Source organism: Juglans microcarpa x Juglans regia, chromosome 3D (genome assembly GCF_004785595.1).
Source record: "Juglans microcarpa x Juglans regia isolate MS1-56 chromosome 3D, Jm3101_v1.0, whole genome shotgun sequence".
Classification (NCBI taxonomy): domain Eukaryota; kingdom Viridiplantae; phylum Streptophyta; class Magnoliopsida; order Fagales; family Juglandaceae; genus Juglans; species Juglans microcarpa x Juglans regia.
The window spans coordinates 22289614-22316975 of NC_054598.1; the positions used below are offsets into that span (position 1 = coordinate 22289614).

At 35.7% G+C, this 27362-nt stretch overlaps 2 protein-coding genes across 2 annotated transcripts; both read right to left on the reverse strand.

Moving 5' to 3' along the window:
* Positions 1 to 3859: 3859 nt before the first annotated feature.
* Positions 3860 to 4727, reverse strand: LOC121254167. The gene has a single exon (XM_041154123.1). It carries the CDS (start codon positions 4227 to 4229, stop codon positions 4047 to 4049), a length of 183 nt encoding a protein of 60 aa, XP_041010057.1. The 5' UTR covers positions 4230 to 4727; the 3' UTR covers positions 3860 to 4046.
* Positions 4728 to 8699: 3972 nt separating this feature from the next.
* Positions 8700 to 15790, reverse strand: LOC121254165 (signal recognition particle subunit SRP72-like). Its single transcript, XM_041154120.1, has 6 exons — positions 15354 to 15790; positions 15134 to 15270; positions 11860 to 12212; positions 10386 to 10482; positions 10028 to 10309; positions 8700 to 9904 (listed from the first exon to the last, which is right to left on the reverse strand). The coding sequence occupies exons 1-6, from the start codon at positions 15493 to 15495 to the stop codon at positions 8912 to 8914; spliced, it is 2004 nt and encodes a 667-aa protein (XP_041010054.1). The 5' UTR covers positions 15496 to 15790; the 3' UTR covers positions 8700 to 8911.
* Positions 15791 to 27362: the final 11572 nt, after the last annotated feature.

Here is a 27362-nt window from a genome sequence, read left to right on the forward strand (position 1 = left end):
GTACGTAGTGAAAAATTCACTATGGGAAGTGGCATGGTATGATGCTGCTGTGTCTACCACCCACTCAACATCATGGCTTGCAACGTGCAGACACGTCTCGTCACTGGTGGAGAGTATTGCCACATCTCCCGAAAGAGTGACAAGGGTTTCACCATCTTCTTTCTTCAGCTTACTGCTTTGACCTTGCTCCCTTAAAAACTTGCGGCAGTTTTTCCTTATGTGGCCTTCTTTGCCACAATGGTAACATTTCATGTTACCCGTCTGCTGGTTCCTGCTACTGCTGGACCTTCCACGTGGTTGAGACTTCCCTCTGTTTCTGCCTCCACTTCTCCCTCTATCATCACCTCGAGGCCTTTCTCTACTCTCGGTGACAAGGACATGAGTTTGATTCATGCTTGTCTCTTTTCGTCTGGCCTCCTCATTAAACAGGGCATCCTTAACTATCGTTATGGTAAGTTTTCCATCTGGAGTAGAGTTACTGAGGGAGACCACCAGCGTCTCCCAACTATCTGGTAACGAACTGAGAAGTAGCAGGGCTTGTTCTTCATCGCCAAGATTCAGGTTGACGGATCCGAGCTGGTTAACTAGGTTTTGAAACTCGCTAGTGTGCTCGGTAACAGAGGTGTCGCTCTTCAACTTCAAGTTAACAAGCCGTCTCATCAAGAGGGCCTTGTTTCGAGCAGTCTTAGCTTGATACATATCCTCTAACTTTTTTCAGAGGCTATATGCATCTGTCTCCTGGGCCACGTGGTGAAAAACACTATGGTCAATCCATTGTCTGATCTGACCGATAGTCTTCTTGTGCATCTTTCTCCACACTTGATCTGTTACTTCATCTGGCTTCTTTCCTTCATCTTCCAAAGGGTCAGACAGATCTTTACAGTTCAATAGATCCTCCATCCGAGGCCTCCAAAGACTGTAGTTTGAGGCAGTCAGCTTTATCATGGCGCCTGATGCTGAATCCTCCATGGATTTAGACTGATTCTAAAGATAAAATGCAAGTACAAGATCTTTGAAGTGGAATATCGCAAAACGGACAGCACCGTTGTGTCCGGAACGCTTGATTTTGTTGGAAACGAGTCTTGTTTCGTCAAAATCGGACTCAGATAGCACAAGGAATGAGCAAAAGAACCAAAACAGGAACACTGTCGCGCGTGCAGCACGTGGCGCGACTAACAGCGCGTTTGCGCGTGTTATTCACGCGCCAGAACCTCACTGGAGCGCGTGGAACGCGTAGGCGAGTGTAACTCACGCGCTTTCTGGAGTCAATAAGAACGTCAGGCGCGTGAACTTCACGCGCAAGGCGTCTCTGTAGCGTGTGCGGCGCATGCTGAGAGTGGGTATCACGCGCTAGTGCCTCTCCTTGGCGCGTGCGGCGCGTGTCGAGAGTGGACTCACTCTCCGTTCTTCAGACGGCGCGTGGGGGAGCGTGTGGCGTCCGTCCGGCCTCTGGTTTTCACCGCTTTTCTTGTCTCGATGAGGCGAACACAATGGTATGCTCAGATTTGAAAACTGAGCTACACACTAAAAACGAGTTTTCTGAAAAAAAAAACTCTTCCCAACAATCGCTCTGATACCACTTGTTGGGGAAATCAACACAGCGGAAGAAATAAAAACGGTAATAAAAGAGTACACTTTACGCACTCAATGACACCAAGAATTTAACGTGGTTCGGCAACTGCCTATATCCACAGAAAAGAGCTTCACTATTCAATAGTGGTACACAAGAAAATATTACAGAGGAGGAGGATCACACTCCACTCAACTCAAGTCTCTTTTTTCTCTCAGAGCTCTCCAGGCTCTCTCTCTTTTCTCTTCTCTTCCTTGGGTGTGAATTGAAGCTCTCGCATGGAGCTTCAATTTATAGGCGACGATCGTGTATGAATGCATTTAATTTTGCATTCATTTGCTGGACGTTGGGGCGTTGAGCGTTGGGGAGATGAGTGCTGAGCAGTCAACAATGACTGCTCAGGGCATGGACTTCAACAGTGATGATGAAGGAGCTTATATGATATTAACATCATTTGAGTTTATTTTTAGGGTTAATTACACTTTGTCTCTTCGAACTTTCACTCAATTTACAATGTGTCTCCGAAACTAATAATTGCATCAAAGTGGACCTTCAACCTTTCAAAACTTCTCAATTCCCCTCTTCCGTCCACCAGCAGAGTCAAATCTAATGAAAATTCACTGCAAAGATGTAATTTTTATCTAATTTATTTTCATTGACCATATAAAATATAAAATAATATATACTATCAATTAATAAATTAATCATTAATCATTAATCATTAATCTAGGCTTTAAAGGTTTTTTTGCATTATCAGAGTTACATAGAAGATAAGTGATTTCAAAAAAGTAAAAAATTTATCATTTGATTGATAGATTAATTTATCTAGTGCTGACTCTTCCTATTTCTACTACCACTACGGAACGTGCCTTTTCTGCTAAGAAAATTGTAAAGACTAGATTATGAACTAGAATGGAAGATGAGCTTTGACATATCATTTGATAATTTATTTTGAGAAAAAAAATTGCTAAGAATTTTACTGCAAAAATTATAATAGATGAGTTTTATTCCATGAAAGACTGTTGTTAAGACATAATCTAAAAGTGATTAATTTTTTACTTTTGTACATGTTTATAACAAGTTAAGGAACTTTTGTATTCAAAAAGGAAAGTTTTTTTTTTTATATGAATTTATGGACATGTTTTATGTACAATTATAGCTCATGACGTACTTTATAGTCAGAAGTGTTTGCATTATTTTCACATATATCATGCACCGCATCCACTTATAGAGAAAGATTACAGTTTTGTGTGTTTATATATTGTCATAAGTTGGCCCCCCACCTTATATATTTATATATATATATATATATATATATATTTATAGATATATCACCTACAAATTTCTTACTCAATAATCTCCCATTAGTTCTAGTCGAACATGCAATTTTATTGTGAGACGCTTAAGAAAGACAACAAAAGTAATGTTTACCGTTAATAATTTTATTGTATCATATAAGCGGATTGCTTGTAACCCGATAGCTAACTCTTTCAAGTGGGGACATATATCTTTTTCAGAGCCGCACACGGTTGGGAAGTTGATGCATTCAGAAAGTTACAAATCTTTTGTATCCTATTAGAGTGGGATGAGATGCAGATAAGCTCTTTTGGTGTCCTTCTAAGAAAGTTAAGTTCAATGTTCATTTTTTCTACAAGTCCTTCATTGCACAAAATGTAAATTTATTCTAGTTGAAGAATATTTGTAAGACTTAAGGCTCTCATAAAGGCGACATTCTTTGTATGAACAGTTTCTTTAGAGAAGATTCTTACCTTAGACAATATAAGGAAATGTCGAAACATTGTGATGAATTAGTGCTATTTGTGTAAAAAGAGTGCGGCATTCATTGATCATTTACTTCTACATTATAATATTTCCATGAATTGATGGAATGACTTCTTAGGTTGAGTAGTATTAGTTTGGGTGTTGTCGAGAAGGGTAGTAGATTTTTTAAAAAATTGAAGAGGCATTCTTGATAATCAACAAATTCTAATAATTTGGACGATGGTATGATAAGCCTATGGTGGTGTCTATGCAGAGAAAGGAATGCAAGAAATTCTTAAAATCATGAGCATTTAAAGGATAAACTTAGAACTTCTTTTTAATACTTTATTCTATTAGTCAATTGTAAGTGATTTTAATGGTGTGAACATTGAAGACTTTTCTTTTTTTCATGTAATTGTCAGAACACAATAGAAGTAAGCAGCAATATAAACTACTAAGTGTACAACATTCTACAGTCTCTTGAATCAAAATAGAAATTTGTAGATGTCTACTATTTGGCATCTCCTCATATATGATAATATTGAAAAGGTAATTACAACATTCATAGAAAGAAGTAAATCAGATTACTATTAACAAAGAAAGAATTGAATAGACTATATTATTGAATCATAGATGAAGTGATAAGAGGCCACAGAGGCTCTGTTTTGAAATTGCAACAACAAAGAGGCTTCTTGATGCACATGATCAGTAGTACTCATTGTTTCTGAGATTTCTTGCGGATATCTTTAATCCATTTGAACTTTAATATTGATTTCCCGAACTTACTCCCTTTAGATCCATCCTTTCCCTTCTTCTTATCATTCTCCGATGAAGATGGTGGTGGTGGGTCGGGATTGTCGTAATCCCATTGATCAGCCCATGAAAGTCCAGAATTCATCTCTCCTTCCTTCCCCAACGTCTTTCTTGCATTCCCTTGACAAGAACTTTTGGATGAATTACTTTAGAAATTTATTTTAAAAATTAGTTAAAATTTGGAAAAAAACGATTTGGTTATTACGGATTAATATATAGCCACAGAAAATTGTCTTAAACCTTAAATTTAAACAGCCTTTCTTTGTCCAACTTCTGAATGAGTTTGGTTAATTAGCACTAGACTATTTTGGTAAGTAAACAACGTTCCTTCATCACCCTCTTTGACCAGGTCTCCATTGCTTAATGCAATATAAATTTAGACCTTATATCCATGCTAAACCGTACATTTTGTATAATCATTTCTACCATCAATTATCTTGCTAATTTAAGATAGGTTTTATGCTTAAAAAGTGAGATTTACTTCAAATCTTTATAACAGCTTCATAAGGTAGAGATCATTGAATGAATGAACTACTATCAACTTACCCTAGTACTCTACCTAGGGGCGAACTAGAGATTTTTAGAGGGGTGGGGGGAACTTATGACAACATATAAACGCACACAACTGTAATCTTTCTCTACACGTGGATGCATATGTATAAATGTGAAATAATGTAGACACTTCTAATTATAAATTAGAACGTCATGAGCTATAATAGTTCAAAAATATGTCCATAAAGTCATATCAAAAGAAACTTTCCTTTTGCATACAAAAATAAGGTTGTTCATCCGGGCTCTTTTTTTTTTAGGCCTGGTCCAGAACCCGGATAACCAGATTCTAGGTACGGGTTCCAGCCCGAGATATACCTAGGCCGGTACCCGCATGATTAAAACCGGTTTAGTCCGGCCCAAGTACCGGATTTTAAGTCCGAAACCCAGATCTAAACCCGATACCCGAGTTTTTTTTTACAACCTACGTATCAAAACAAGTATCACTCCTTCAGATCTCTCTCTCTCTCTCTCTCTCTCTGTGCAACTCGAGCCGATGTCCTCTCTCACTCTCACGTCAAAACCCTAGCCTCCTTTACCTTCATCACCTCTGTTGTTCCGTCGTCTCTCTCTCTCTCTCTCTCTCTCTCTCTCTCTCTCTCTCACGCGCGTGCGTCGTTGTCTTCATCACCTCTGTCGTCTCCATCTCTCTCTCTCTCTCTCTCTCTCTCTCTCTCTCTCTCTCTCTCTCTCTCTCTCGCGTCATCATCAGGGTCCCATTCTGAGACCAGGTAAGGAAAATTTCGGTATTTTTTGGCATGGGTTTGAGTTTTGGAAAGTGTCGAAACCCTAGCCTTCCTCTACCGAGTGTCGAAACCCTAATACTCTTAGATCTAAGACGTGGCTTTGAGTTGTTTTTGCTTTTTTGTTCTAGATCTACTCTTAGATCTGATCCCATAATTTGCATTATATTTTCTATTTATTTGTAGATCTTAGACTCCTTGATGTGCTCTGATATTTGGGTTTTTATTTACTATTTTGGGTTGTTTTTTGACTCGTGGAGATCTGGTATATGACTTTGATGTTCTTAGAAAATCAGTTTCTTGCATTATTTCGTGGAGATCTACTTTTCAAACAAAAAAACATAGTTTAAGAACATAATAATATGGGTTTTTTTTAGGGTTTTTAGTGTTAGCATTTTTCAGGTTGAATAAAGTATCTCCTTTACATGGGTGCTTGTTTTGTTTTTTGAATTTACATGTGTTGGATTGATATTTAAATCTTATGATGGGTTTGCCACACTTCTAGTTGTGGATTGCCATTAGAAACATCATATGTTTGATAAAATAGTAGTCTTTATGTAGATAAAACAAATCATTTGAGATTAAGTAGACAACAATGCTTGTAAATAGATATATAAGGATATTAGCAGACAATGTATATCTAATGTGTTCCCTTTACCAACTAAGCATAGCAAGAAAGAAGGGTGAGGAGTGGCATGTGTTGGGGCTTCTCATACTTGACTTTCTTGCCTTGTTATTTGGGTTAATTTGTTATGATGTTCATGGAGTGCTACTATCAAACTCTATAATGACCAGTGCTTAACATACTTCTTCCAATATGATCTTATTCTATCCTCAAGTTAGCTTATACTGAAAATCTTACATTACTTATCCAAAAAAAAAAAAAAAGTGATAGTGTAATTTTGGTGCTATTGCTAATTTAAAAATAATTGGTAACATGCCTAGAATCAATATCACTTTTACTAACTGAAAACCAGTTGGTTGTCATGAAGCTCCCAATTAAATGTCACCATGCATTGAGCAGGTGATTTTTGAGGTATGCATGCATGTCTATGTCTAAGCTGATTGATTTGCTACAAACAGGGGTCTGTTTGGTTCTATCCCTCCACGAGTCATTAATTAGTTGATTGCTAGCTGCATTCTAGAAGGATTAATTATACATCATCCATAACTTCTTGCATACACGGTAATATTGTGGAATATTATGAGTAATTTTGGACTATATATATTTTCTCTAACATAAAGTTATGAACAAATCAACGACAAAGCCGACTATGAGATAACATATTTTTGTTTGTGCTTTTTTTTTTTTTTTTGCTCAAAGGTAAACACATGACGGCAGAAGATTTCATATTGCTTAAGCCTTTTGCTTTGTTTTTCTCTCTGGGAGTCTTTTCAGGGTGGATTGAGATGGAGTTTGTGGGATGTTGTGGGGTTACAAGCTATTTATCTAATTGATTTCCATGTCTTTTGCTTTTTTATATATATATATATATATATATATTAATGTGCAAGGGGATGCCGTGGCATGCCTCTGGTTTCTAGAAGCTTGACATTTTTGGAATTGTAATAGAAGCTCAACTAGCAAGGGGAGCAGTGAAGGAGATCTGGCACCAAGTATTCTAAAAGCTCTTCTGATTAAATTGATGATGATCAATCATGGCTTGTAATTTTGCATTTTGTAATATAATGTATAAAATATCAAATAATGTAATATGTAGTAGTGAGCTGCATTATATGTTGCATGCATTTTATATGATAACTATTGGTTTTGTTTTTTAGATGCATTTAGTTAAAAAGATAATTAGTTGTTTTACATGTAAAAAATATGTTTTTCAAAATTTTTTTCTTGAAAAAATTGTAATAGAATATAGGCTTCTAGATTAAAACAAAAAAAAAAAAAAAAAAAAAATCTTTTCAGCATTATCCTTTTCATTAAAAAAAAAAAAAAAACCCTACCTGGGTACAACTCGGAACCTGAATTTTTCGGTTGTAAAAACCCGGATGCATCTATGTTCCAGTTTGGATATACTCGGTCAGGAACTCGGCCTGGGTTTGAAATCCGGATTCTGGGTCGGGTATACCCGAATACCCAGTCCGAAACCCGGATGAACAGTCCTAATAAGAAGAACCTAATAAGAAGAACGGAGAATCAACTCCAGAAGAGAGAAAGATGTACAGAAGAGTAACTTTAGATAATGTAATCAGTTCTAGTTTGGTATAACGTGGGCAATTCTCTGACTTTTTTTATCCTATAGTGGAACTTGGATAATGGAATAAGATTTTGTTATGGTGTAACTTGTGCAATTGGAGCTATTATTTCTTTTTCAGATTCATTAAGTTTCTAACTTCTCTTCATTTCTAGCTTGGTTCCTAAATAAATAAACAAGTCAACATCAGAGATGGGGGGCAGGACCAAAGAAGAGTGAGTGCTCTCTAAAAGAATGAATGAAGGGTTATTCTCTCATCATCTTTTGCTACCTTTGAAAGAAAATACAAGAAGGTAACTTAAGAGCTTGAAAATGTGGAAGCACAAAACAGATTGTGGCAATAGCTAAGTAAGCCATGGTGCAAATTTGTTTACTTTGGCACATGATGATAATGTGAGTAGCATTTGTATGGGAGAAGAAAATGCAAGGATAAAGTAGAGGCAAAAAATCAATTGTACTAATGAAAATAAGTAAAAAATCAAGACTAAAAATATCTAAACTTCAGCAAAACATGAGTATCGGTTTGCATCCACATCGAATGACTATCACATTGCATAATAGGAAGAAGAATGAACTGCTGAAAAGAGAAAACAAAATAAGAAATAAGAAGAAAAGAGTATGAACTCAGAAAAGAGGAAGGTGTTATGTGATAACTTAAAATTGACTTTTTGGATAGTCGATAATAAGAAAAGATAATATATATATTTTTAGTTTTAGGCATGGACTGCTTTTTGGAGAGTAAGATGAGATAATTTTAAATAAAAATTAAAAGTTGAATAAATTATTATTAAAATATTATTATTTTTAATATTATTATTGTTTTGAGATTTAAAAAAGTTAAATTATTTATTATATTTTATGTAAAAATTTAAGAAATTTATAATAATAAAATAAAATGAAATAATATGAGATGAAACATTTTTACTATCCAGGCAATTGTATTTTAGGGAATGATTTTGAGAATTTTCGTATTTCTGCAGGGTTCTAAAAATTTTTTGGGGGTCCTATGAACGTGGGTCCGGTTGGGGGTCATTGTAGTCAGAAGCAACATCATAATAGAAAAGGTGTACATGAACACCGAATTTGTTCACAGTGGTTTCTGATTGCTCTAAAATCTAAACCAAATCCGAACAGCTCAGGGCAGAGGCCGGACGTAAATTACCAAAATCTTTGGCTTAAACCCTACCGATTAACCAAAAAAAAAAAAATGTTGGAAAAATTGCATTAATTCAAAAATTTCAACCGAAATTTATGAATTCTACTAATTAATTCCGAGATTTCTTCCTTGACGACTTGGATGGAGGCTTGGATTGCTCAGCAGCTCCTTTGGAGGCACCTGCTTGGTTTGCTTTTGAATTTGAAACGTTTGAACTGGATCCCGCACCTCCTGCTTCATGCTTTTCTCTAGTCACCGCACCCTGCGATCCTCTCACCTGCGCCGCCCTCTTATCCTTCCTCTTTGGCCTGTAACTCGACCTCTCCCTCTTGGGGAGCCACCTTTCTGGATCTGGTGGAGGACCTGGGTTAGCCGGGTCAAACCCTTTAGGGTACCTTGGCTTTCTCTTTCTCTTCTTCTTTGCTTTTGCCTTACTCTTACCCTCATCCAGTGCCTCACTGATCCCAACATGAGAAGCACCCTCAACATGTTTCGCTCCAGAAGTCCTCTCCAAACTATCCACATCGATCCCCTTCAAACCGGGTAATGGCGTCAGCTGCTTCTCATAAGCTTCCGCCTTATTAACATCCACATGAGCCATTGTTGTTACCAGCCCAACCAATGCTTCTATGTTTCCATCACTTTTTACAAGCTCCTCGTATAATTGGGCAGCATCCTCTTCGTGGCCATGCCTGACCTTGAAGGAAGCAGCCTCTTGCATTATCACACTCAGCTTATTGTCCTCAGTCATGGCATTTGACCACCATTTGATTGCAGAGTCAAGTACTGCAGCTGCACCATCAATATCTCCAGCACGCTCCTTAAGAGCCACAAGGGTTGCAACGGTGGCAGGCATGTGCTGGATATCATGTATCTTAGCCAGGGACTCTGCTGCAATATGAGGGTGGCCAGCAGCGGCAGCAACCTGTGCCCTAGCGAGGAGAACCACCTTGGACTTATCAGGGAACTTTTCGACAAACTGCCCTAGTACTTCTTCAGCCTTTCCAGCCTTGTTCTCTCTAACCAAAACAGCAGCTTGAAGCAGGATGGGCCTGACACTGTCAGCAAACATGTCCGGCAGTGCAGCAACAAGTTCACGAGCCTGTAAAAATTTAACAGAGTTCATTTAAGGAAGTCAGCAGAACCATAGTCGTTCACTCTGACACAAGGCCACAGACAAGCATTAAAAAATAAAAATTCAGATACAAGAAAAAGAATGCCAGACCTGATCCAGCTTATTTGCATGGAGAAGTAAAAGAACTCTGTTTGCATATATTGCTTCCCTTTGTTTTGGCGAAAGTTTTAAGTCAAGTCCACGAGCAAGACGGAAGTTCTGTAAATCTTTCTCTTTCAGCCGATCAACTTTCTTTAGGCTATCAGAAACATCTTTCGAACCTTTCAATGCAATAAGGTTGTTCACTGCCACAGCTAGTGATGATTCATCTGACACATCTCGTTTTATAGTGTCCGTGTAAGCTTGAATAGCCTCATGTGTGCAACCAAGGAGCTGATGAAAAAAGTCATTAGCATCACTTGCCACCTAGAATAATGGAACACTGTATTTGAAAATGAAATCAACTAACCTGCTGAACATAGGCCAACTGGACAGCTATAGGAGCCAATTCAATCTCTATTTCATCATCAGGCAAGTTGTCTTCCAAGAGCGTTTCCTGGCCAATTCTGACAGGAAAAAGCATATCAACATCTAGTATATCATCAATTTTAAGAGAAGTTCCATTCTCCCTTTTCTTAAGCTCATGCATATGCTTGGTTCAGTGCATATAAATTCATTCCACATTTTATTTTCTCCTCTAATTCACCATGAAAAATAAAAATTATTCTACATTTCAATCATCATTTTCTATATGTTCAAAAGAAAAAGAAAAAAGTGCATATAAAAACATCATCGCTAATAACCTCCATTGTCACTTACCTTGCAACAAATAATGTATTTATGAAATTACCTTGCAAATAAGATTTCCAAACTTCCAACCAAACTTACATTCAAAGTGAATTTAAACTCCTCCCAGAATAAAGTTTTTCCTTTTGACTGGCAATTTCCCTCGTAGTACATATAATTACCACAAGTAAAAGAGAACTAGTTTCAAAGTTACTATTGAAAGTGTCGAAGAGAGAGATCTATACAAAAGCTAAGGTGCAACCATGATTTGGAAGACAGAATATCAGGTTCTGAGAAAAACAACAACAGAAGAAAAACCATTCTAATTCTAAGATGTTACTTTGAATTGACGATCATTGCAATGGTCACCTGAGATAAGTTTCTGGTCACACAGACAAACTGAGCAGAACAGAGCAATCACAAATATCAAGAAATTGTTTTATGTATATATCTTTGCCCTAGATCCAGGGCAAGAATAATGAGAGGCTTTCCATACGAAGATTACAGATGGCTCTTAATTCAAACCTTAAACTTCCTTCTACAAACAGGAATCTCTTTCTCCCTTCTCAGTCTCACCACCTCCAAAACAAGTACTCCCCCCAACCTCTAGTGGTTGGCTCAAGTGGTAAGAGCCTTGGTCTTGGTGGTATGATCCCTTCAGGTCTAAGATTCAATCCCTTGGGTGCAAACAATTTCTAAGGGCTATCGGGTTGGGGGAATTTTTCCTTGAATTATCTGAAGTGCACATGCTGGAAACTTCTTGCCAAGGGCTAGTGAACCCTTGGAATTAGTAGAGACTTTGGTCCGAACACCCGGTGCCAATTAAAAAAAACCCCCATGAAGAGGAAAACACAAAACAGTGGCCAAAATAGACCAATTGGACCTCAAAAATTCAGATCAGAGGTAGGGTGCTGATAAATTTAATAAACTATCACAATAAAGAGAAGCTAGTTTTGGATCACATGATATAATCACCAAAAATATAGATAAGACCAACAAAGTTGAACATTAAAAGAAAAATGATTTCCTTTATTAAGAAATTTAAGAGCAAACAGTTTGCTTGAACAGATGCTCTTTAACAAAGTTGTTGTCCTTCAATTAAGTTGAATGCAACTGGCTTATGAACATCAATTCTAGCAACCAAAATAGTACATTACCTTCGGGCTGACAGCAAGAGTTGTTCCGCATCTGTGTACATGCCCCTCTCAATTAGAGAACATGCAGTGTTGTATGCCAACTCAAAACTGCTAGTTGCTTTGACCCTAAGTGTATCCAGCATTCTTTGTACTTCAGATGCCCTCCCAGAGGCAACCAAACCAGCAACAGAGTTTATTTCTATGGAGTCTATCTTGGATTTTTGAAGCTTCTGATAGATATCCATGCAAGCATCCATTTTTCCCAGACGATACAGAATCTGAGACTCTAACAGCATTGTTGCAGAATTACCCTCTTGACGTTTCAAGGACTCCAAAGCTTCATCGAGTTTGTTCTGTCTGTATAAGCAGTATGCCTATTTACAGATAGGAAAAGCACAAATAAGAACATCAATGAGGCATTTAGGATGCTCTTGGAGCATTGTATTTGAGCACATGTATAATTGAAACTCTAAAATAGATTTAAGGAAGAAAATCTTGAGTTAAATAAATATATAATTAAACATGCAGGCTGTTTTCATTTGATTGAGCCCACGTATGAACCACTTAAGATGCTAAGATGCTCAAAATTGAATGCGAAGAGAGATTTGACTAGTGTGAAAAACTAACATTTCTTATCAAAATAAAAAATTTATTGATGGGTAATAGGCATATCCCAAGTCGAGAAATATAGAAGAGCAGCACCTAGGCATGATTGTCTAGAGATACCAGGTATTCATGACTATTTATACCATTGAAATCTATTACAACTGACTAGTGTAGTAAAGTGTTACAAAAAAAAAAAAAAGGTCTAAGCTTGTCCATTTCAAAAATTAACATGTGAACAAAGAAAAGCAAATCCTTGAATTTGAGAATAACAGGCAGATAGATAGTACTTAAATTCAAAGGCAATCTGAATCACCTTCCAAGAAGCATCAAATTTTGCAAATATTGGTCATTTCTACTTGATTTTTCTCCTAATAGTGACTAAACAACTTGTACTTTTTTTTAGATGAATAACTACATGTGGTATTTAATGAGACAGAAACACGTTACCAGCAAAACTAAAGAGAGATCACAAACTGAATGATCTACGAGCACGTGCGCACACACAAGAATATTACTGTAATAAGAATTTTAAAATCAACCTTTGTAGGGAAGTAATCAATATTACGACAATGAAACTTTTATGAGTATTGAGTTTTTTTTTTTGAAAAAAAACGAGTTTGATGTATTCTTCCTCTTCCATCTTATTTCATTTTATTTCTGCTATTTATCAGGCTAGGATCATTAGAATTGGCTAAAGCCAGAAAAATAAGCATAATGTCACAGAGTCGCTTTTCTTGATTGGAGTGCCTCTCTTGGGAAAATCTTTTTTATTTTTATTTTTATTTTTTTATTTTTATTAGTAAAATGAAAGTTTTATTGATACGAATGAAGTAGGCGAAGCCCGTGTACACATGACGTATACAAAAAAAACACCTAAATACACTATAGGAACCAGATTTTTTTTTTTTTTTTGATAAGTAAAAATATTATATATATCAAAAGGAGTAACCAAATACACTGGACGTATACAAGAAAACACCTAACCCATACTAGAGAGCTCCTAAAGACCCAAAAAGCCCGTGAAAAACTACCCAAAATACACCAAGTCTGAATTGGAATAAAAACACACCTCCCCAACCCCAACCCCTTGTTTCCCGTAAGACTAATACTCCACCCAAAACTCCCTCTACGAAAATGTCTTCATGATGCCCTCCCTTCAGTCTTCCCTTGACTTTCACTACCACCCTTAGTGTTGTAGTTGATTGCCCAAGAAAGACGCTTTAACTTTTTGCTTTTCTTAAAACTTGATTTGGTTTCAAGCGAGTGACTCGCCTCAATCATAGTGAGTAGTGCTTTAAATTGATCTTCACATCCTACATGTGAGAACCCCACAATACGCTGAATCTCGTTAATCTTATGCAGAACTTAATCCGATGGTGAACCCACTATATTGTTTATCAGAGGGAGAGAAACCAACTGCACTTCTGACCCTAGACATTCCTCCTCACAAGGCACCAATGACAAGCCCATTATTTCCTCCCCGCCATATCCTACATTCAAATCACGAACCTCCTCAACAGCTATATGGTTGATGTCCATTGTTGCTGTCACCAGAAATTAAAGACAGAAAATCATGAACACTTGTTCCATTAAGCATAGTGGCTGAAAACCAAAGCAATAAGGTGTGTACAAAGAAGTTCCGAAGTTCCTCCATCGTGCGCTTCCTATCTTCAATGCACTAATCATTCCTTTCCATCCAAAAACACCGCATAATGCACAAAGGAGTCATCCTCCAAACTGCAGTCACTTGGGGGTAGCCTTGAATATTCTTCCAGCAGGCTAATAAATCCCCCACCCTCAAAGGCATAGCCCAAGCCACCCCAATTCTTCTAAAGACCTCACCCCACAACTCTCTTGTCACCTCCATAACCATTTCCTCTCTTGGGAAAATCTTGACCATGGTCAACTTGAGAAAGTGTTAACTTATTGTTATGGATTGGTGTTATATGCGTAAGAAAAGTGGTGAATCTATGGACCATTTATTACTTCATTGCGAGGTGGCAAGGGTTTTTTTTTTTTTTTTTTGATAAGTAAAATGTAATTTTATTAAAGAAGAATGTATAGGAGAAGCCCATGGCAAGGGTGTTATGGGATGAGATCTTTAGCAGGACCGGACTTGCATGGGTGATACCCAGGAGGGTGTTGGATCCCTTTGCTTGTTTGAAAGGCCTTCAGGCCAACCCATATTTTGTTGCTATATGGAGAATGATTCATTTATGTCTTATGTGATGCATTTGGCTTGAAAGGATGATTCAAGCTTTGATGATCGGGAGTGCTCTTTAAATGAGCTTAGAAGTTTCTTTTTCCACACCTTATTTCTTTGGGTTTCTATTATTGTACTCAATGGATCTAGTTCTCAAGATGTTCTTATATCTTTTTCTAGCTCCTAACTTCTAACTAGGTGTTCTCTTTCATATACTCCCTGCATACTTCCTTGCGTACTTGGACAATGCCTATTTCCTTAATTCAATAAAACTTTATGTCACTTACTAAAAAAAATAATCATAATGTCAACGCAACGCGCGCCTAGTGATTAAAATTTCTCCATTTTGACCATAATCCACCAATGTAATAAGGTTCATCCATATTTATGTACCGCAATGCATATCGACATCAAGTAACACACAAGGCGACCCTAAATCATTTAAGATGGGATTATAAACCGAATCAAATGCGTGAAATTACGGACCTTGAAGAAACCAAAATCGAACGGAACCTTCTGGGAGGATTGAATCATCGACAAAGCGTCCTCGATCCTATCGTCCTTAATCAACGCCACAACCTTGCACCGAATCGCGTCCTCATCACCGGGTGCGATCGAAAGAACTGCACAGAAATTAAAAAAAAATACAAAAAGAAAATCTAAATGACGAATTTGTAGGAGGCAAAAGTGAACATGAGAATTGAACCTTGATCCGCGACTTTGGCAGCCTGTTCGAAATCAGATCTCTGGATGTGCTTGCTAAGGGAAGTAAAGAGATCCTCGATGGCGGGGGGAGGCTGTGACGACGAAGGAGACGGTTTCGGTTTGTCTTTGGGCTTTGGAGCCATGGATTTTCTAGTACGTAAGAGATTTAAACGTGATAAACTCGATTGCTAAACAGATGAGAGGAAAAAAAAATGGAGACGGAGGTTCAGGTGGAGGCTGGAGAGAGGTGTGGCGATGGGATGGCTATCTTCGATTTGTACTCTCCAGGGCTCCTAGCAGTCTTCTACGAGTTCTTCATTGCCTTCTCGGAATCTCGGGATATTGCCTCACGGGTCGGGTAACACCCGGTTGACCCACCATTTGGTGGGCTTGTGGCTACCACTTGAACGTTTGAATGTTGAGAAAAATGAGAAAAAAATGTGAGTTTTTTACAGAAAGCTTGAGATGAAATTTAATAGATTTTTGTAAAAGTTAAGGTCTTAAATAACGATTTTAAATAAGGAGCGTGCCAAATTGTTAATATGAATATTAAATTTTTTAAAATGATATAAATAAATGGAATCATTAGACTAAAAAAATTATAAATAAATTAGAATTATACTATATAATTTTTAAAAAATTATAAATAAAGTAAAATTATACTATATATTTTTAAGAACAATGCTAGGGTGCACACCAAATGTGCATCCCAAATATGCACACTAGTGCAAATGGAATTTTTTTAAAAAATATTTTTTAAACATCCTTAACCATTAAAAAAATACAAATTTACTAATAATTACTTTCTTAACCATTAAGAAAAAAATAAAATAAATTAAAATACACCAGTGGGCATATTTAGAAGCCATAATATCATTTTCCTGTATTTAATATATAAATTTTTTGTATGGCTAATTTCGTTCATCTTTCTTAGTAGAATTTATTGAGGCCCCATATAAAGTAGGGGTGCTACCCGCCCCTTACAGGGTAGGGCCACCCCTTCCCCGCACCCCACCCCTCATGGGGTGGGGGGTTGGATTTTCACCCCTGTCCCCCGCCCCCGATGGGTGGGGTGGATTCCCAATCTGCTCTGCCTCATGCCTATTTAAAAAATGGACTATGTTTCACTAGGTTTAAAAATTATTCATAGGTTCAAAAGTAATTAAAAATACATTTTTAAACCCAAATTGTAAATTTAAATTGTGTAAATATGACTATAATTTAAAAATTATGTTGTTTTTAAATAGTTTTTAAATTTACTTTGTGAACAAGTCTAACAAATTATAATATATGTTTATATATACATAATTTGTAAAATATAAATATATATTTATGTTTATATATATATATATATATATATATATAAACATATAAGCGGGGGAGGGGCAGGGGAAATTAGAGGCGGGGTTGGACCCTCCCCGCCCTTCGCCCCTGCTAGGGGTGCTAGATGCTGGGCGGGAGCCCCATCCCCGGCATAGGTGGAGCGGGGTTGCCTACCCCGCCATGTAGGGGAGTAGCGGACCGGGGTGGGGTAGCGGGGTTCAGGGCCCCGTTGCCTAACCCTAATATAAACATCGCAAATGAAAATAATAATAATAATAATAAGGCTCCGTTTGGATAGTAAAATTGTTTAATCTCATATGATTTCATTATTATAACTTTTTCAAATTCTCACACAAAATATAATAAACAATTTAACTTTTTTAAATTGTAAAATAATAATAATATTCTAACAATATTTTATTCAACTTTTAACTTTCATCACATCTCATCTCAACTTACTATCCAAATGACACATTAAAGAGCTACAATTTTTACCTTAAAACTTAAAAGTCATTTTGGCCTCCTAAAATAAAAGTCCAAGTCTACAAAAACCTTAAAATATATATTCATGATATTTTAAATAAAAGTTGAAATCTTGTTAAAAGTATGTGAGGTGCATTGCATTCTTAACTTTCACGAACGAGAGTGTGTAACTTTGTATTGCATGTCCCGACGTTTCAAACTCAGTCAAATTCCAAGAGAGTTTGGAGGCGTCACAAAGGGTCTATCGGTGTGGAGAGGACTATTGTAGGGGTTCACAGTGGCTAGACAACTATGTTGGTGTTTCCGATTGTTTTCCTATGATAGTTTTCACTTCTCAAAACTTTAGAAAATATTGTATTTTCCATAAAAAAGATATATATATATATATATGTAGAGAGAGAGAGGGGGAGAGAGAACTAGTTTGATTTTAGGGTATTGGGCCATTAGCTCGTTGGGAAGCATGAAAAGAATGGAAGTCAAACAAAACGAAGTTTCTAAATTACCAGTTTGTCATCACTTTTTGAAAAATTTGAAGTAGTAAGAAAATAAGGAAGATGTGTATGTACATCGTTGGAAGAAGATCAATACATATAGTTCTCTAGAACCCTCTCACTCTCATTTTCATTTTCTCTATTGCCTTCTTGATTCTTATAGACATGCAAATCGTAGGTTATCTAATACTCTTATTCTCTTATTCCTCAAAACTCATTTACATATATTGTCTTTAGTGGCTATTTTGTAGCTTATTTGGTTGCATATGGGATTTGACGCGGACGTTTTCATGTACACAAGTTGGGGGTTTTCTCTTATGCTTACTCTTCCTTCTTGATCCTCAATGTTTCTATTTTATAGTGGTAATGAAATTACTTTAAACTAAAATAAAGTTAATTCTTTTAATATTTACTTGTTATAGCTCAATTTTGCAATATTTCATTTACAATATAGTCTTATTTAAACTTGCAACATTAATGATATTAATTGAAGATTTTTAATAAAGGAACAAATAATGTTGCTAGTAGAAAAGATTCAAATATACAAAAGAAACATATATTGTAATGTTTTCTGCGTTGGTTTGAATAGTTTAGTTTTATTTTATGCTCGATGAAAATATCATCTCTCAAAAAGCCAAGTGGGGTATTAGGCAAAGTTTTGGATTTCATTCTGGTAGCCATTTCAGTTGATGTATTGGAACCGAATATTTTGGTATTGGTACGTTACAGTGTACCATTTTGGAATAGTCGTTGCATAGATAAGTATATATAAATATATATATTTATATGAACTATATTCCAAAATAAGTGGGAAAAAAATAACATCTAAGAAATAATTATTTTGATGAATATCAATAAACACAAGGCAAAACATTTTTCAAAACCTAGACAAAGGGACAACCTGGAAGTTTCAGTCTTCTATTCCACAAACAACAATATTTTAATTAATAAAAAAACTAAATTCTAGGCAATAATTACTTTCTTATTGAAGAAAAATAAATTTATTCTTATTAAAAAAAATAATTAATCATTTTGTTCATGGAATTTGTATCTGACCATTTTTTTTTTTCACTTGTTTTTCTATATGACATTTCTCACTTCTCAAAACTTCACAAAAGTACCATACTACTCATAAAAAGCATAGAGAGAGAGAGAGAGTTTTTGAATTTAGGATATCCGGCCATGAGCTCATTGGGAAGGGGAAAAGAATGGGCGTCGAATAAAAAAAATTCAAAATTACTAATTTGCCCTCACTTTTCAAAAGATTTAAAAAAATGCCATATATATAAATTTCGAACGAAACTCAACCCATAATTTGGCTAAAATACCATAATCAGGCCGAAATGGGTCAAATGGACCAAAATGTACAAGATTTGATTTGTAAGTACTAATCATCCCATCAAGCTTTGTCGGTTACTGTTCCTACACGAGAAATTCTGATGCTCTCGATTGAAAGGGCCGGAACGAAAATTAAAACACCGGTATTAGGAAATATTGTCTTGAGGTTTTCCTATATTGGGATTGACGTATTGATCATGATGGTTAGGGCTGTTAAAAAAAATGACAAACAGACCGGTTCAGTCGGTTTGAGTTTCCGAGAACTCATTGATGGTGGTGCCTTGAATACAGTTAAAATTAAAAAGAAACGTGGTAAGTGATATAGGGCTAGCATTTTTATTTTAAAGACTTTTAAATACATAGCATTTTTTTTTCTTTGTTTTTATTAGCGTTACATTGCATTTCTACTATTATGGTTTTGGTTGATGTTTAAGAAAACAAACTTGGCACATTTGATACGTGTGTGTATAGTAAATCATTCACTTTAGGAAACAAAATATGAGAACTCATAATTATATTATATATAGACTTGCCAAAGAAAAAAATTTGAGATTACAATTTTATTAGAATAAATATAGATAGAAGTCATTATTGGGAATATCCATTTTGTACACATGATGTGGTATCATCTAGACCACACATCTTCTCAAGTGAGTGTTGGGAACAATCAACTAGAAGCAGCCATGTAGTGAGTGCAAAGTATGCACTGTTACAATTGCTTCTCTCTAGCATTGTCAACCCAATACTATTGCGAAAAAGAGTGAACAAAGTGCTATCCATATTCATATACCAAGACTTTTTATTATATCCAATATGAGAGGATTAGGAATGAGGAAGAGTATCCTTTCAAAACAGTTCAGTAACATTGTCAACCCAAGATTGAGGAACAACTATTTATAAGAAATTAAAATTTTCATTTCTTATGAGATTTTTCTCCTAAAATTATATAACTTGATCTTATATCCTCTAGAAACTCCTTGCGGCGAGGATTGGTGGAGTCGTAAAGATAGATCACAGGAATGAAGAAGAGTTTCTTATGAGTAAACAGTAAGTGAAAGACGTAATATTGACTTCAAAATTTTGATTACAACCAGTAACTGATGGGTAATATTGACTACAAAATTATTTTGTCAAAGAGTGGTGAATCTATGGATATGGTAGCATTGCTCGAAATTCAAATCTTCCAATACAAGAAATGAAACTTGATTTTCAAAACCTATTGTCAAATCCTACCCAGAAAGTAGCAGATTGGTAGAATATGTTTATGCTATCATTGATTCATGTAGAATACCACATATGTAGTATGCATATGAAGTAATTCAAATCTACATTCTTCATTATTACAATTGAGTCATTAGCTGGATAGTAGGGTAAATGCAAAAAATTATATGCATTGAAGATAAAGAAATCATATATTAAGGGATTCAAATGATTGGGGTAAAAGACATCCTTGCGCTAAGTTTGTTAACTGTTGAGGCTTGCCACAGACTGACAAGAAGTTAAGGCCAGCGAAAGCAAAACAGGCCATCAATGTCTACTAGGTTTCTTTTGCTAATGCCATCTTTCAAGTAAGCTTTAGGTCTTTGATTTGGGACATGTTACTAATATTTCTTCTTGCATCCTAGCTTTATGATGTTGGTTTTGTTGGTTGGTAGTGTGCCTTTGCTTGTTGGAGTTGTTGTTACTCCTGCTGGTGGGTATGAGATTTGTGATTGCAAAAGTTTAGATCTACTATTTTCTTGGCCTATGCTTTCTGGAATTGCCTCTTTTCATGTTCCCACTTTGTTTTGGCCGATTAACAAGGACACAACCTTAGTGCATGCTATATGCTGGTTAGACTACTATGATTTAAGAAAGTATTACTATTTTTCATGACCTTGTTGCGTAGTACTGGTCAAACTTGGAATATTAACTGTTATTTTCTCATTATTATTTATCTCTTGGCTTCACCGATTGTTGTCAAGTAAGAACTACGTGCCACCTATGTGGCAGCGCATGGAACCCACACATACTTATTTTGTTAGTATTCTTTGGGTTTTCTACATAAATTTGTATAAATTTATTTACATTTTATTTTCGATACATATATCATCTCGAACAAAATTAGGTGGGTGTATTAGGAAAATTTCTGGATTACACTTTGGTGGTTCTTTCGGTTGAGACATTAGAATGGAATATTTCGGTATCAGTATGTTTGGTGCACCGTTTCGGAATAGTTATTCCTTTAAAGAAAAAATTCTAAGCAATAATTACTCCCTTTAAAAGAATAATTGCCAATCATAAATTTATTCCTATTGAAGAAAAATAATTAATCATTTTGCTTGAGGGGTTTGTCTCCAACCAATTTTTTTTCACTTGGTTTCCTATGACATTTCTCACTTCTCAAAACTTCACATAGGTACTATACTCTCCATAAAAAGCATACAGCATGATAGACAGAGAGATAAAGAGAAATATATATAGTTTATTTTAAGATATAGGGCCATTAGCTCATTGGGAAGGGGAAAGATAAGGGGCGTCGGACAAAACAATGTTTCAAAATTAGCTTATCAGGAAAAGGCTAAAGAATGGGTGCTGGATAAAACAAAATTTTGAAATTACACTTTTGTCCTCACTTTTTGAAAAATTTTAAGTAAGCCACGTATATAAATTTTAAAATGTATAGAATTTGATTCGAAACGAATCACACACCTATTTTGTTAACTTTTAACCCTAAGTCCCAAGCCACTGCCCAAAAAAAAAAAAAAAAAAAAAACACTTGGGGTTTAAGTAACTTGTAACTTTCTGTTTTGTTTTCTGAACTTGAACTTGTATCATGTATAATGCATAAAAAAATATCTTCTAGAAGAAAGATTGAATGCTTGATGGAAGAGAGAAGAGGAAAAAAAAATAAAAAAGGAAAGGAAAGAAATGAAATTTTGCCAATGACGATCATTATTGAGAGATTTAATTACATCCCTAATTTTAGATTAGTACTACTATAAAACAGTTTCTGTAAGTGGTTTTCTATATTTGGTCTTGGGTGTTAGGAATGCTTTTGAAATACTTTAATTTTCTCCATTTTGAAAGTTAGATAAATCTATTGTCTTTGTCCATTTTCTATGAGCATGTTCTTCACTAATGTAGTGTCCTGCACAAACTCTGCCAAACCGCCCAATCCTAGCTAACAACAACCTGCTCTCATGTGGACCTCTCAAGTGCCATCATTGGTGTGCACGTGGGCCACATGTTGTCGTTGTACCAAACATCCACAACTCTTTATATGCCTATTTTTGTTATTTTTGGTTTTCCTGTTGGATCTTTTTTCTTCTTAAATCATTTCACTTATTTCCAATACTTATTTTCTTTTATTTTTCTTTTTCCTTTGTTTTCCTTGTGTTTTTATTTTTTTTAGGAAAGAAGAATCTCAAAATTTTTGATTTCAAACTACCAACCACTGCCATGCACCTCACTAATAGGTTGAAGGCTAGTTGACCTAGTTTCATCTATACCATTGGTGTGCTTCACCGATTGTCGTCGAGTGGGGCCCTCATGCCAACTATGTGGCAGCGCTTGGAATCCACACACATATTTTATTAGTATTTTTTTTTCTACATGGATTTGTATACTTTAATTTTTATTTTATCCTTGATGCATATTTCATCTTTGTAAATATTAAATGGATTTATTAGGCAAAGTTTTGTATTACGTTTCGATCGCTACTTCGGTTGAGACATTGGAATGGAATATTTGTATGAGTACGTTTGGCGTACCGTTTCAGAATAACTATTCCCTTAAAAGAAAATATTCTAGGCAATAATTACTCCATTTAAAAGAAAACTTGCCAATCACAGATTTATTCTTATTGAAGAAAAATAATTAATCATTTTGTTAGTAGGTTTGTCTCTAGCTAGGGTTGTTTTTTGTTTTGTTTTGGGTTTTTTTTTATTATTATTATTATTTTATGACAGTTCTTGCTTCTCAAAACTTCACAAAACACTATACTCTCCATTAAAAGCAGACAACGAGAGAAATATGTCTACTTTGATTTTAGGGTATCGGGTGATCAACTTATCCGGAAAAGGGAAAAATAATGGTCGCCCAACAAAACAAAGTTTCGAAATTACTAGTTTGTTATAACTTTTCAACAAATTTGAAGTACATAAAAAAAAGATGTGTCTGTTCATTGTTTGAAGAAGATCACCATATATATAGTCCTCTCTAATTCCACTCTTATTTTGATTTTTCTACTGGCTTCTTGGTTGAAATAGACATACAAAGCATAAGTTCTCTAAGTCTCATATTCTCTTCTCCCACATAACTCATTTACATATATAAATATATATATATATATATATTCTTCACAATAATTACTCACTTTAAAGAAAAATTGCCAATCATAAATTTATTCTTATTGAAAAAAAAATAATAATTTTGTTTGTTGGGTTTATCTCCAGCCAATTTTTTTTCCTCTTATTTTCCTATGACAGTTTTCACTTCTTAAATCATCACAAAAGTATTATCTATACTCGCCATAAAAAGCATATATATATATATATATATATAGAGAGAGAGAGAGAGAGAGAGAGAGAGAGAGAGAGTTTGCTTTTAGGGTATCAGGCCATCATCTCATTGGGAAGGGGGTAAAGAATGGGCTCCGGATAAAACAAACTTTTGAAATCACCAGTTTGTTCTCAGTTTTCAATTTTTTTTTTTAAATGTCACGAATATAAATTTCAGACCAACCCCATATTTTGGCACAAATATTAGAATAATGTTGTAATGGACTAAAATGTATGGAATTTGATCCTGAACAATTAATGACATACCTATTTTGTTAAATTTTAACCCTAAGGATGCAACCCCACACCCAAAAAGAAAACATTTGGGTTTATGAAACTTGTTACTTTTTGTTTTGTTTTCTAGACTTGAACTTGTATCATGTATAATCCATAAAAAGTATCTTCTAGAGGAAAGGTTGAATGCTTGATGGAAGAGAGAAGATAAAAAAATAAATAAGAAGGAAAGAAATAGAATTTTGTTAAAAAGATGAACATTATTGCGAGATTTAATTGCATCCCTAATTTTGGTTCAATACTGGTAATTTTGGGTGTTGGAAATGCTTTTGAAATACTTTAATTTTCTCCATTTTGGTTTGAATTTTAGAAGTTAGAGAGATCTATTGTCTTTATCCATTTTCTACAAACATGTTCTTTACCAATGCAGTGTCCTCCACAAATTCCGCTAAACCCGTCCAATCCTAGCTACCAACCACCTACCCTCATTTGGATCCCTCAAGTGCTTTCATTGGCATGCATGAGGGCCACAGTCTTCACCGCTCAACCCATCGCAACTCTTTGAATGCCACGTTTTTCCTTTAAATTATTTCACATATTTTTCAACTATTTTTTCCCTTTTTCCTTTATTTTCCTTGTGTTTTTATTTTTTGTAGGAAAGAAAAATCTTAGAGTTTTTGCTTTCTAACTACCAACCATTGCCACACACCTCACTAATGGGCTAGAGGCTAGTTGAGCTAGCTTCCTCTATACCATCGGTATGCTTCCTTGATTGTTGTCGAGTGGGTCTTTCTTGCTAACTATGTGGTAGCGCATGGAACTCATGCACACTCTATTTTGTTAGTATTCTCTAGGTTTCCTAGATGGGTTTGTATAATTTAGTTTTTATTTTATCCTTGATGCATATTTTACCTCACAAAATATTAAGTGGGTGTATAAGACAAAGTCTTGAATTACGTTTCGGTGGTCATTAAGTTGAGACATTGGAACATAATATTTCGGCATCGATATGTTTGATATACCATTTCGGAATAGATATTCCCTTAAAGAAAAAAATCTAGGCAATAATTATTCCCTTTCAAGAAAATTTGCCAATCATAAATTTATTCTTGTCGAAGAAAAATAATTAGTCATTTTGTGAGGTCCCTATTTTGTGGTTTTTATTATTTATTGGCTCCTTTATTTCAAATTGTTTTATTATTGGGTCTTACCATTTTATTTTATTATTACTAAGTTGTTGTGTATTTTTTTTTATGTGCCCTTTTATTTTTGTTTTGGTCTTTTACGGATTGGACTCTTAGTGTTGGTGGCTTTGTGTGTGTATTATGTTGGGCCGAGGGTGTGTGTGTGTGTGTGAAGGACCCAGCCCATGTGCATAAGGGGAGCCCAGCCCTTGGCCGAAAAAAGGTGTCATTTTGCTCAGCCCCTTAGGGCTTCATCGCAAACACCCCTGCGTTGCTGCCCCTCTTCTTCCTTCTTCTTCTTTTCTTTCTTCTTTTTACTTCTTATTCCCTTTGCCCGTGACCTTTCCTTTGCACCACCGCTCTCACGGGAAGCGAGCTCGAGCCATGCTTCCACCACTGCGAGCCTTCCCCACCGTCGTTTGTGCCACCATCCCTTTCCCCTATCCGCGAAGCCACGCGCCACGTTCTTTCCACTTTTCCCGTCTGAAACCGTCACACGTCTGCAATAGAGATAGGAAGGACCAAAGTCATAGCAGGCTTGGGTTGAGTAATAAGAGTTAGTAGTTGAGTTTATTTGCTTGAGTCTTGTTGAGTCGGGCCATGGCCCATTTATTGTTTGTTATATTTTGATTATGGCTTTATGTTTCCAATGGAGTAAGTGGCCCGTGGCCCAAGAGATAAGTCATATGTAGTAGAATTAGAGACTTGTAAGGATATCCAGAGTCATTAATGAAAATCTTTTCCTATTCTCTTTTCTCTGTTTCTCTTGGAGGCTAGGTCAACCTCGAATCTAACCATTTTCTTTACATTTTCTCTCATTTTAGTTATCCAAACACTACCCATCAGGTGTGTTACAAGTGGTATCAGAGTTAGTCTTTCCTTAGATCGGCTTTATCAATCAATGGAAATAGAAAACATTATTTCATCCTTATTCAATATCAGAGACCAAGTCGAACAATCACAACAACATTTAGATGTGATTTTGCAGACATTTAAAGATGTCAAGAACAACCTTGAAGATTTTTAGAACAACTTCAATGAAGAGTTCTCAAATCTGGAAAGCCAACTCTATACTCTACAAGAAGATGAAAAATATACATCAACGATGGAAAAAAAAATGAGATATTCAACCCCGCTTAGCTTACTCTTTCTCATGTTGCCATAAATCCTGTTAAAAAGCAGAAACATTTTCCACCGTTCTCAGATCAACCCCTCCGAATCTCGTGTCCTTCTTTCCCTCTTAGAATTATTGTCCATTTTCTTCATTTCTTTCGGTTGTCCCCGGCAACAAAGACTCATTAATCATAAGAGGTGTAACTAAAGGCGTAACGGGTCCGGTCCGGTCTAGTTTTAGACAAAATTTAGGACCGAACAGGTATGTACCGGTTTTACATTTTTCAAAACCGATTACGCACCGATTACCCTTTTAAACCGGTACTTCCGATTTTATCAATTTTCAATCCGATCCGGTCTGGTTTTCCAGTTTATATATGTAGTAACAAAAATAAACATCGTAATAAAAGCAGCTATAACTATATAATTATTAATAACTAAACCAAAGGTGGGGAGCTTAATGGAGGCAACCTGTCCAACTACTATATTTTACTTCATTCAGTGTCAAAGACCAAGTACAACCATTCTTTCACTATAAACATCCATATGCTATAGTGGGTTTATATATGCTAGAATATATATATATATATATATATATATATTAATATTATAAGCTCCAATTAATTTCTTCACTCAATCCATATATGAAAGTCTCCTATCTGCATGCATATGTTAATTTCAAAGTAATTTCTTATATGCTATTATTCCTTATTTTATTTTTATTTATTTATGTTGAGCCTTCACAGTTTAAAACAATATGAGATGTTGTAATATGCAGATGCAGATGATAAAATCATTTTGGAACATACAAGAGAATAATGAGATTTTTGACTTAGCAAATGAATCGATGATAATGATATGCAGATGTAGATGATAAAATCAGTTTAAAACAGATGACATGCAATGGAGCAAAGCCACTTGAAAGCTTTCATTCAACTCAGAATCTCAGATGCTTAATCAAACAAAACAAATAGAGCTTTAGGCTAACGTGGTCCTTAGAAAAAAAAAAAAAAAAGGAAGTCCACAACCCAAACATATCATTGCAGATTAAACAAACAGAGCTTTAGTGCTTCATTATTGAGTATTGACGTTAGACAAATAAAGATCCTCAAGAAAAATTACCGTCAAAGCAGAGAGATGTGAGAGAGGGGCTGCCGACTGCGTGAGAGATGGGAGGGCTGCGTGAGACGCTAAGAGAGTGAGGAAGAGAGGTGAGGCTGGGAACGTTGGATGTAGAGAGGCTGTGAGAGGGCAGAGATGGAGGCCATGAGTCACAAAGAGGCAGAGAGTGAGGAAGAGAGGG

What these genes read in the sequence shown, in the direction of transcription:
- LOC121254167 (XM_041154123.1), bottom strand. Translation starts at nt 4,229, where the DNA reads ATGAATTCTGGACTTTCATGGGCTGATCAATGGGATTACGACAATCCC.
- LOC121254165 (XM_041154120.1), bottom strand. Translation starts at nt 15,495, where the DNA reads ATGGCTCCAAAGCCCAAAGACAAACCGAAACCGTCTCCTTCGTCGTCA. An exon ending in TGCCAAAGTCGCGGATCAAG is followed by an intron (nt 15,271 to 15,353) that starts GTTCAATTCTCA and finishes ATTTCTGTGCAG; the next exon opens with TTCTTTCGATCGCACCCGGT. An exon ending in CTCTTGCTGTCAGCCCGAAG is followed by an intron (nt 10,483 to 11,859) that starts GTAATGTACTAT and finishes TTTTCCTGTCAG; the next exon opens with AATTGGCCAGGAAACGCTCT.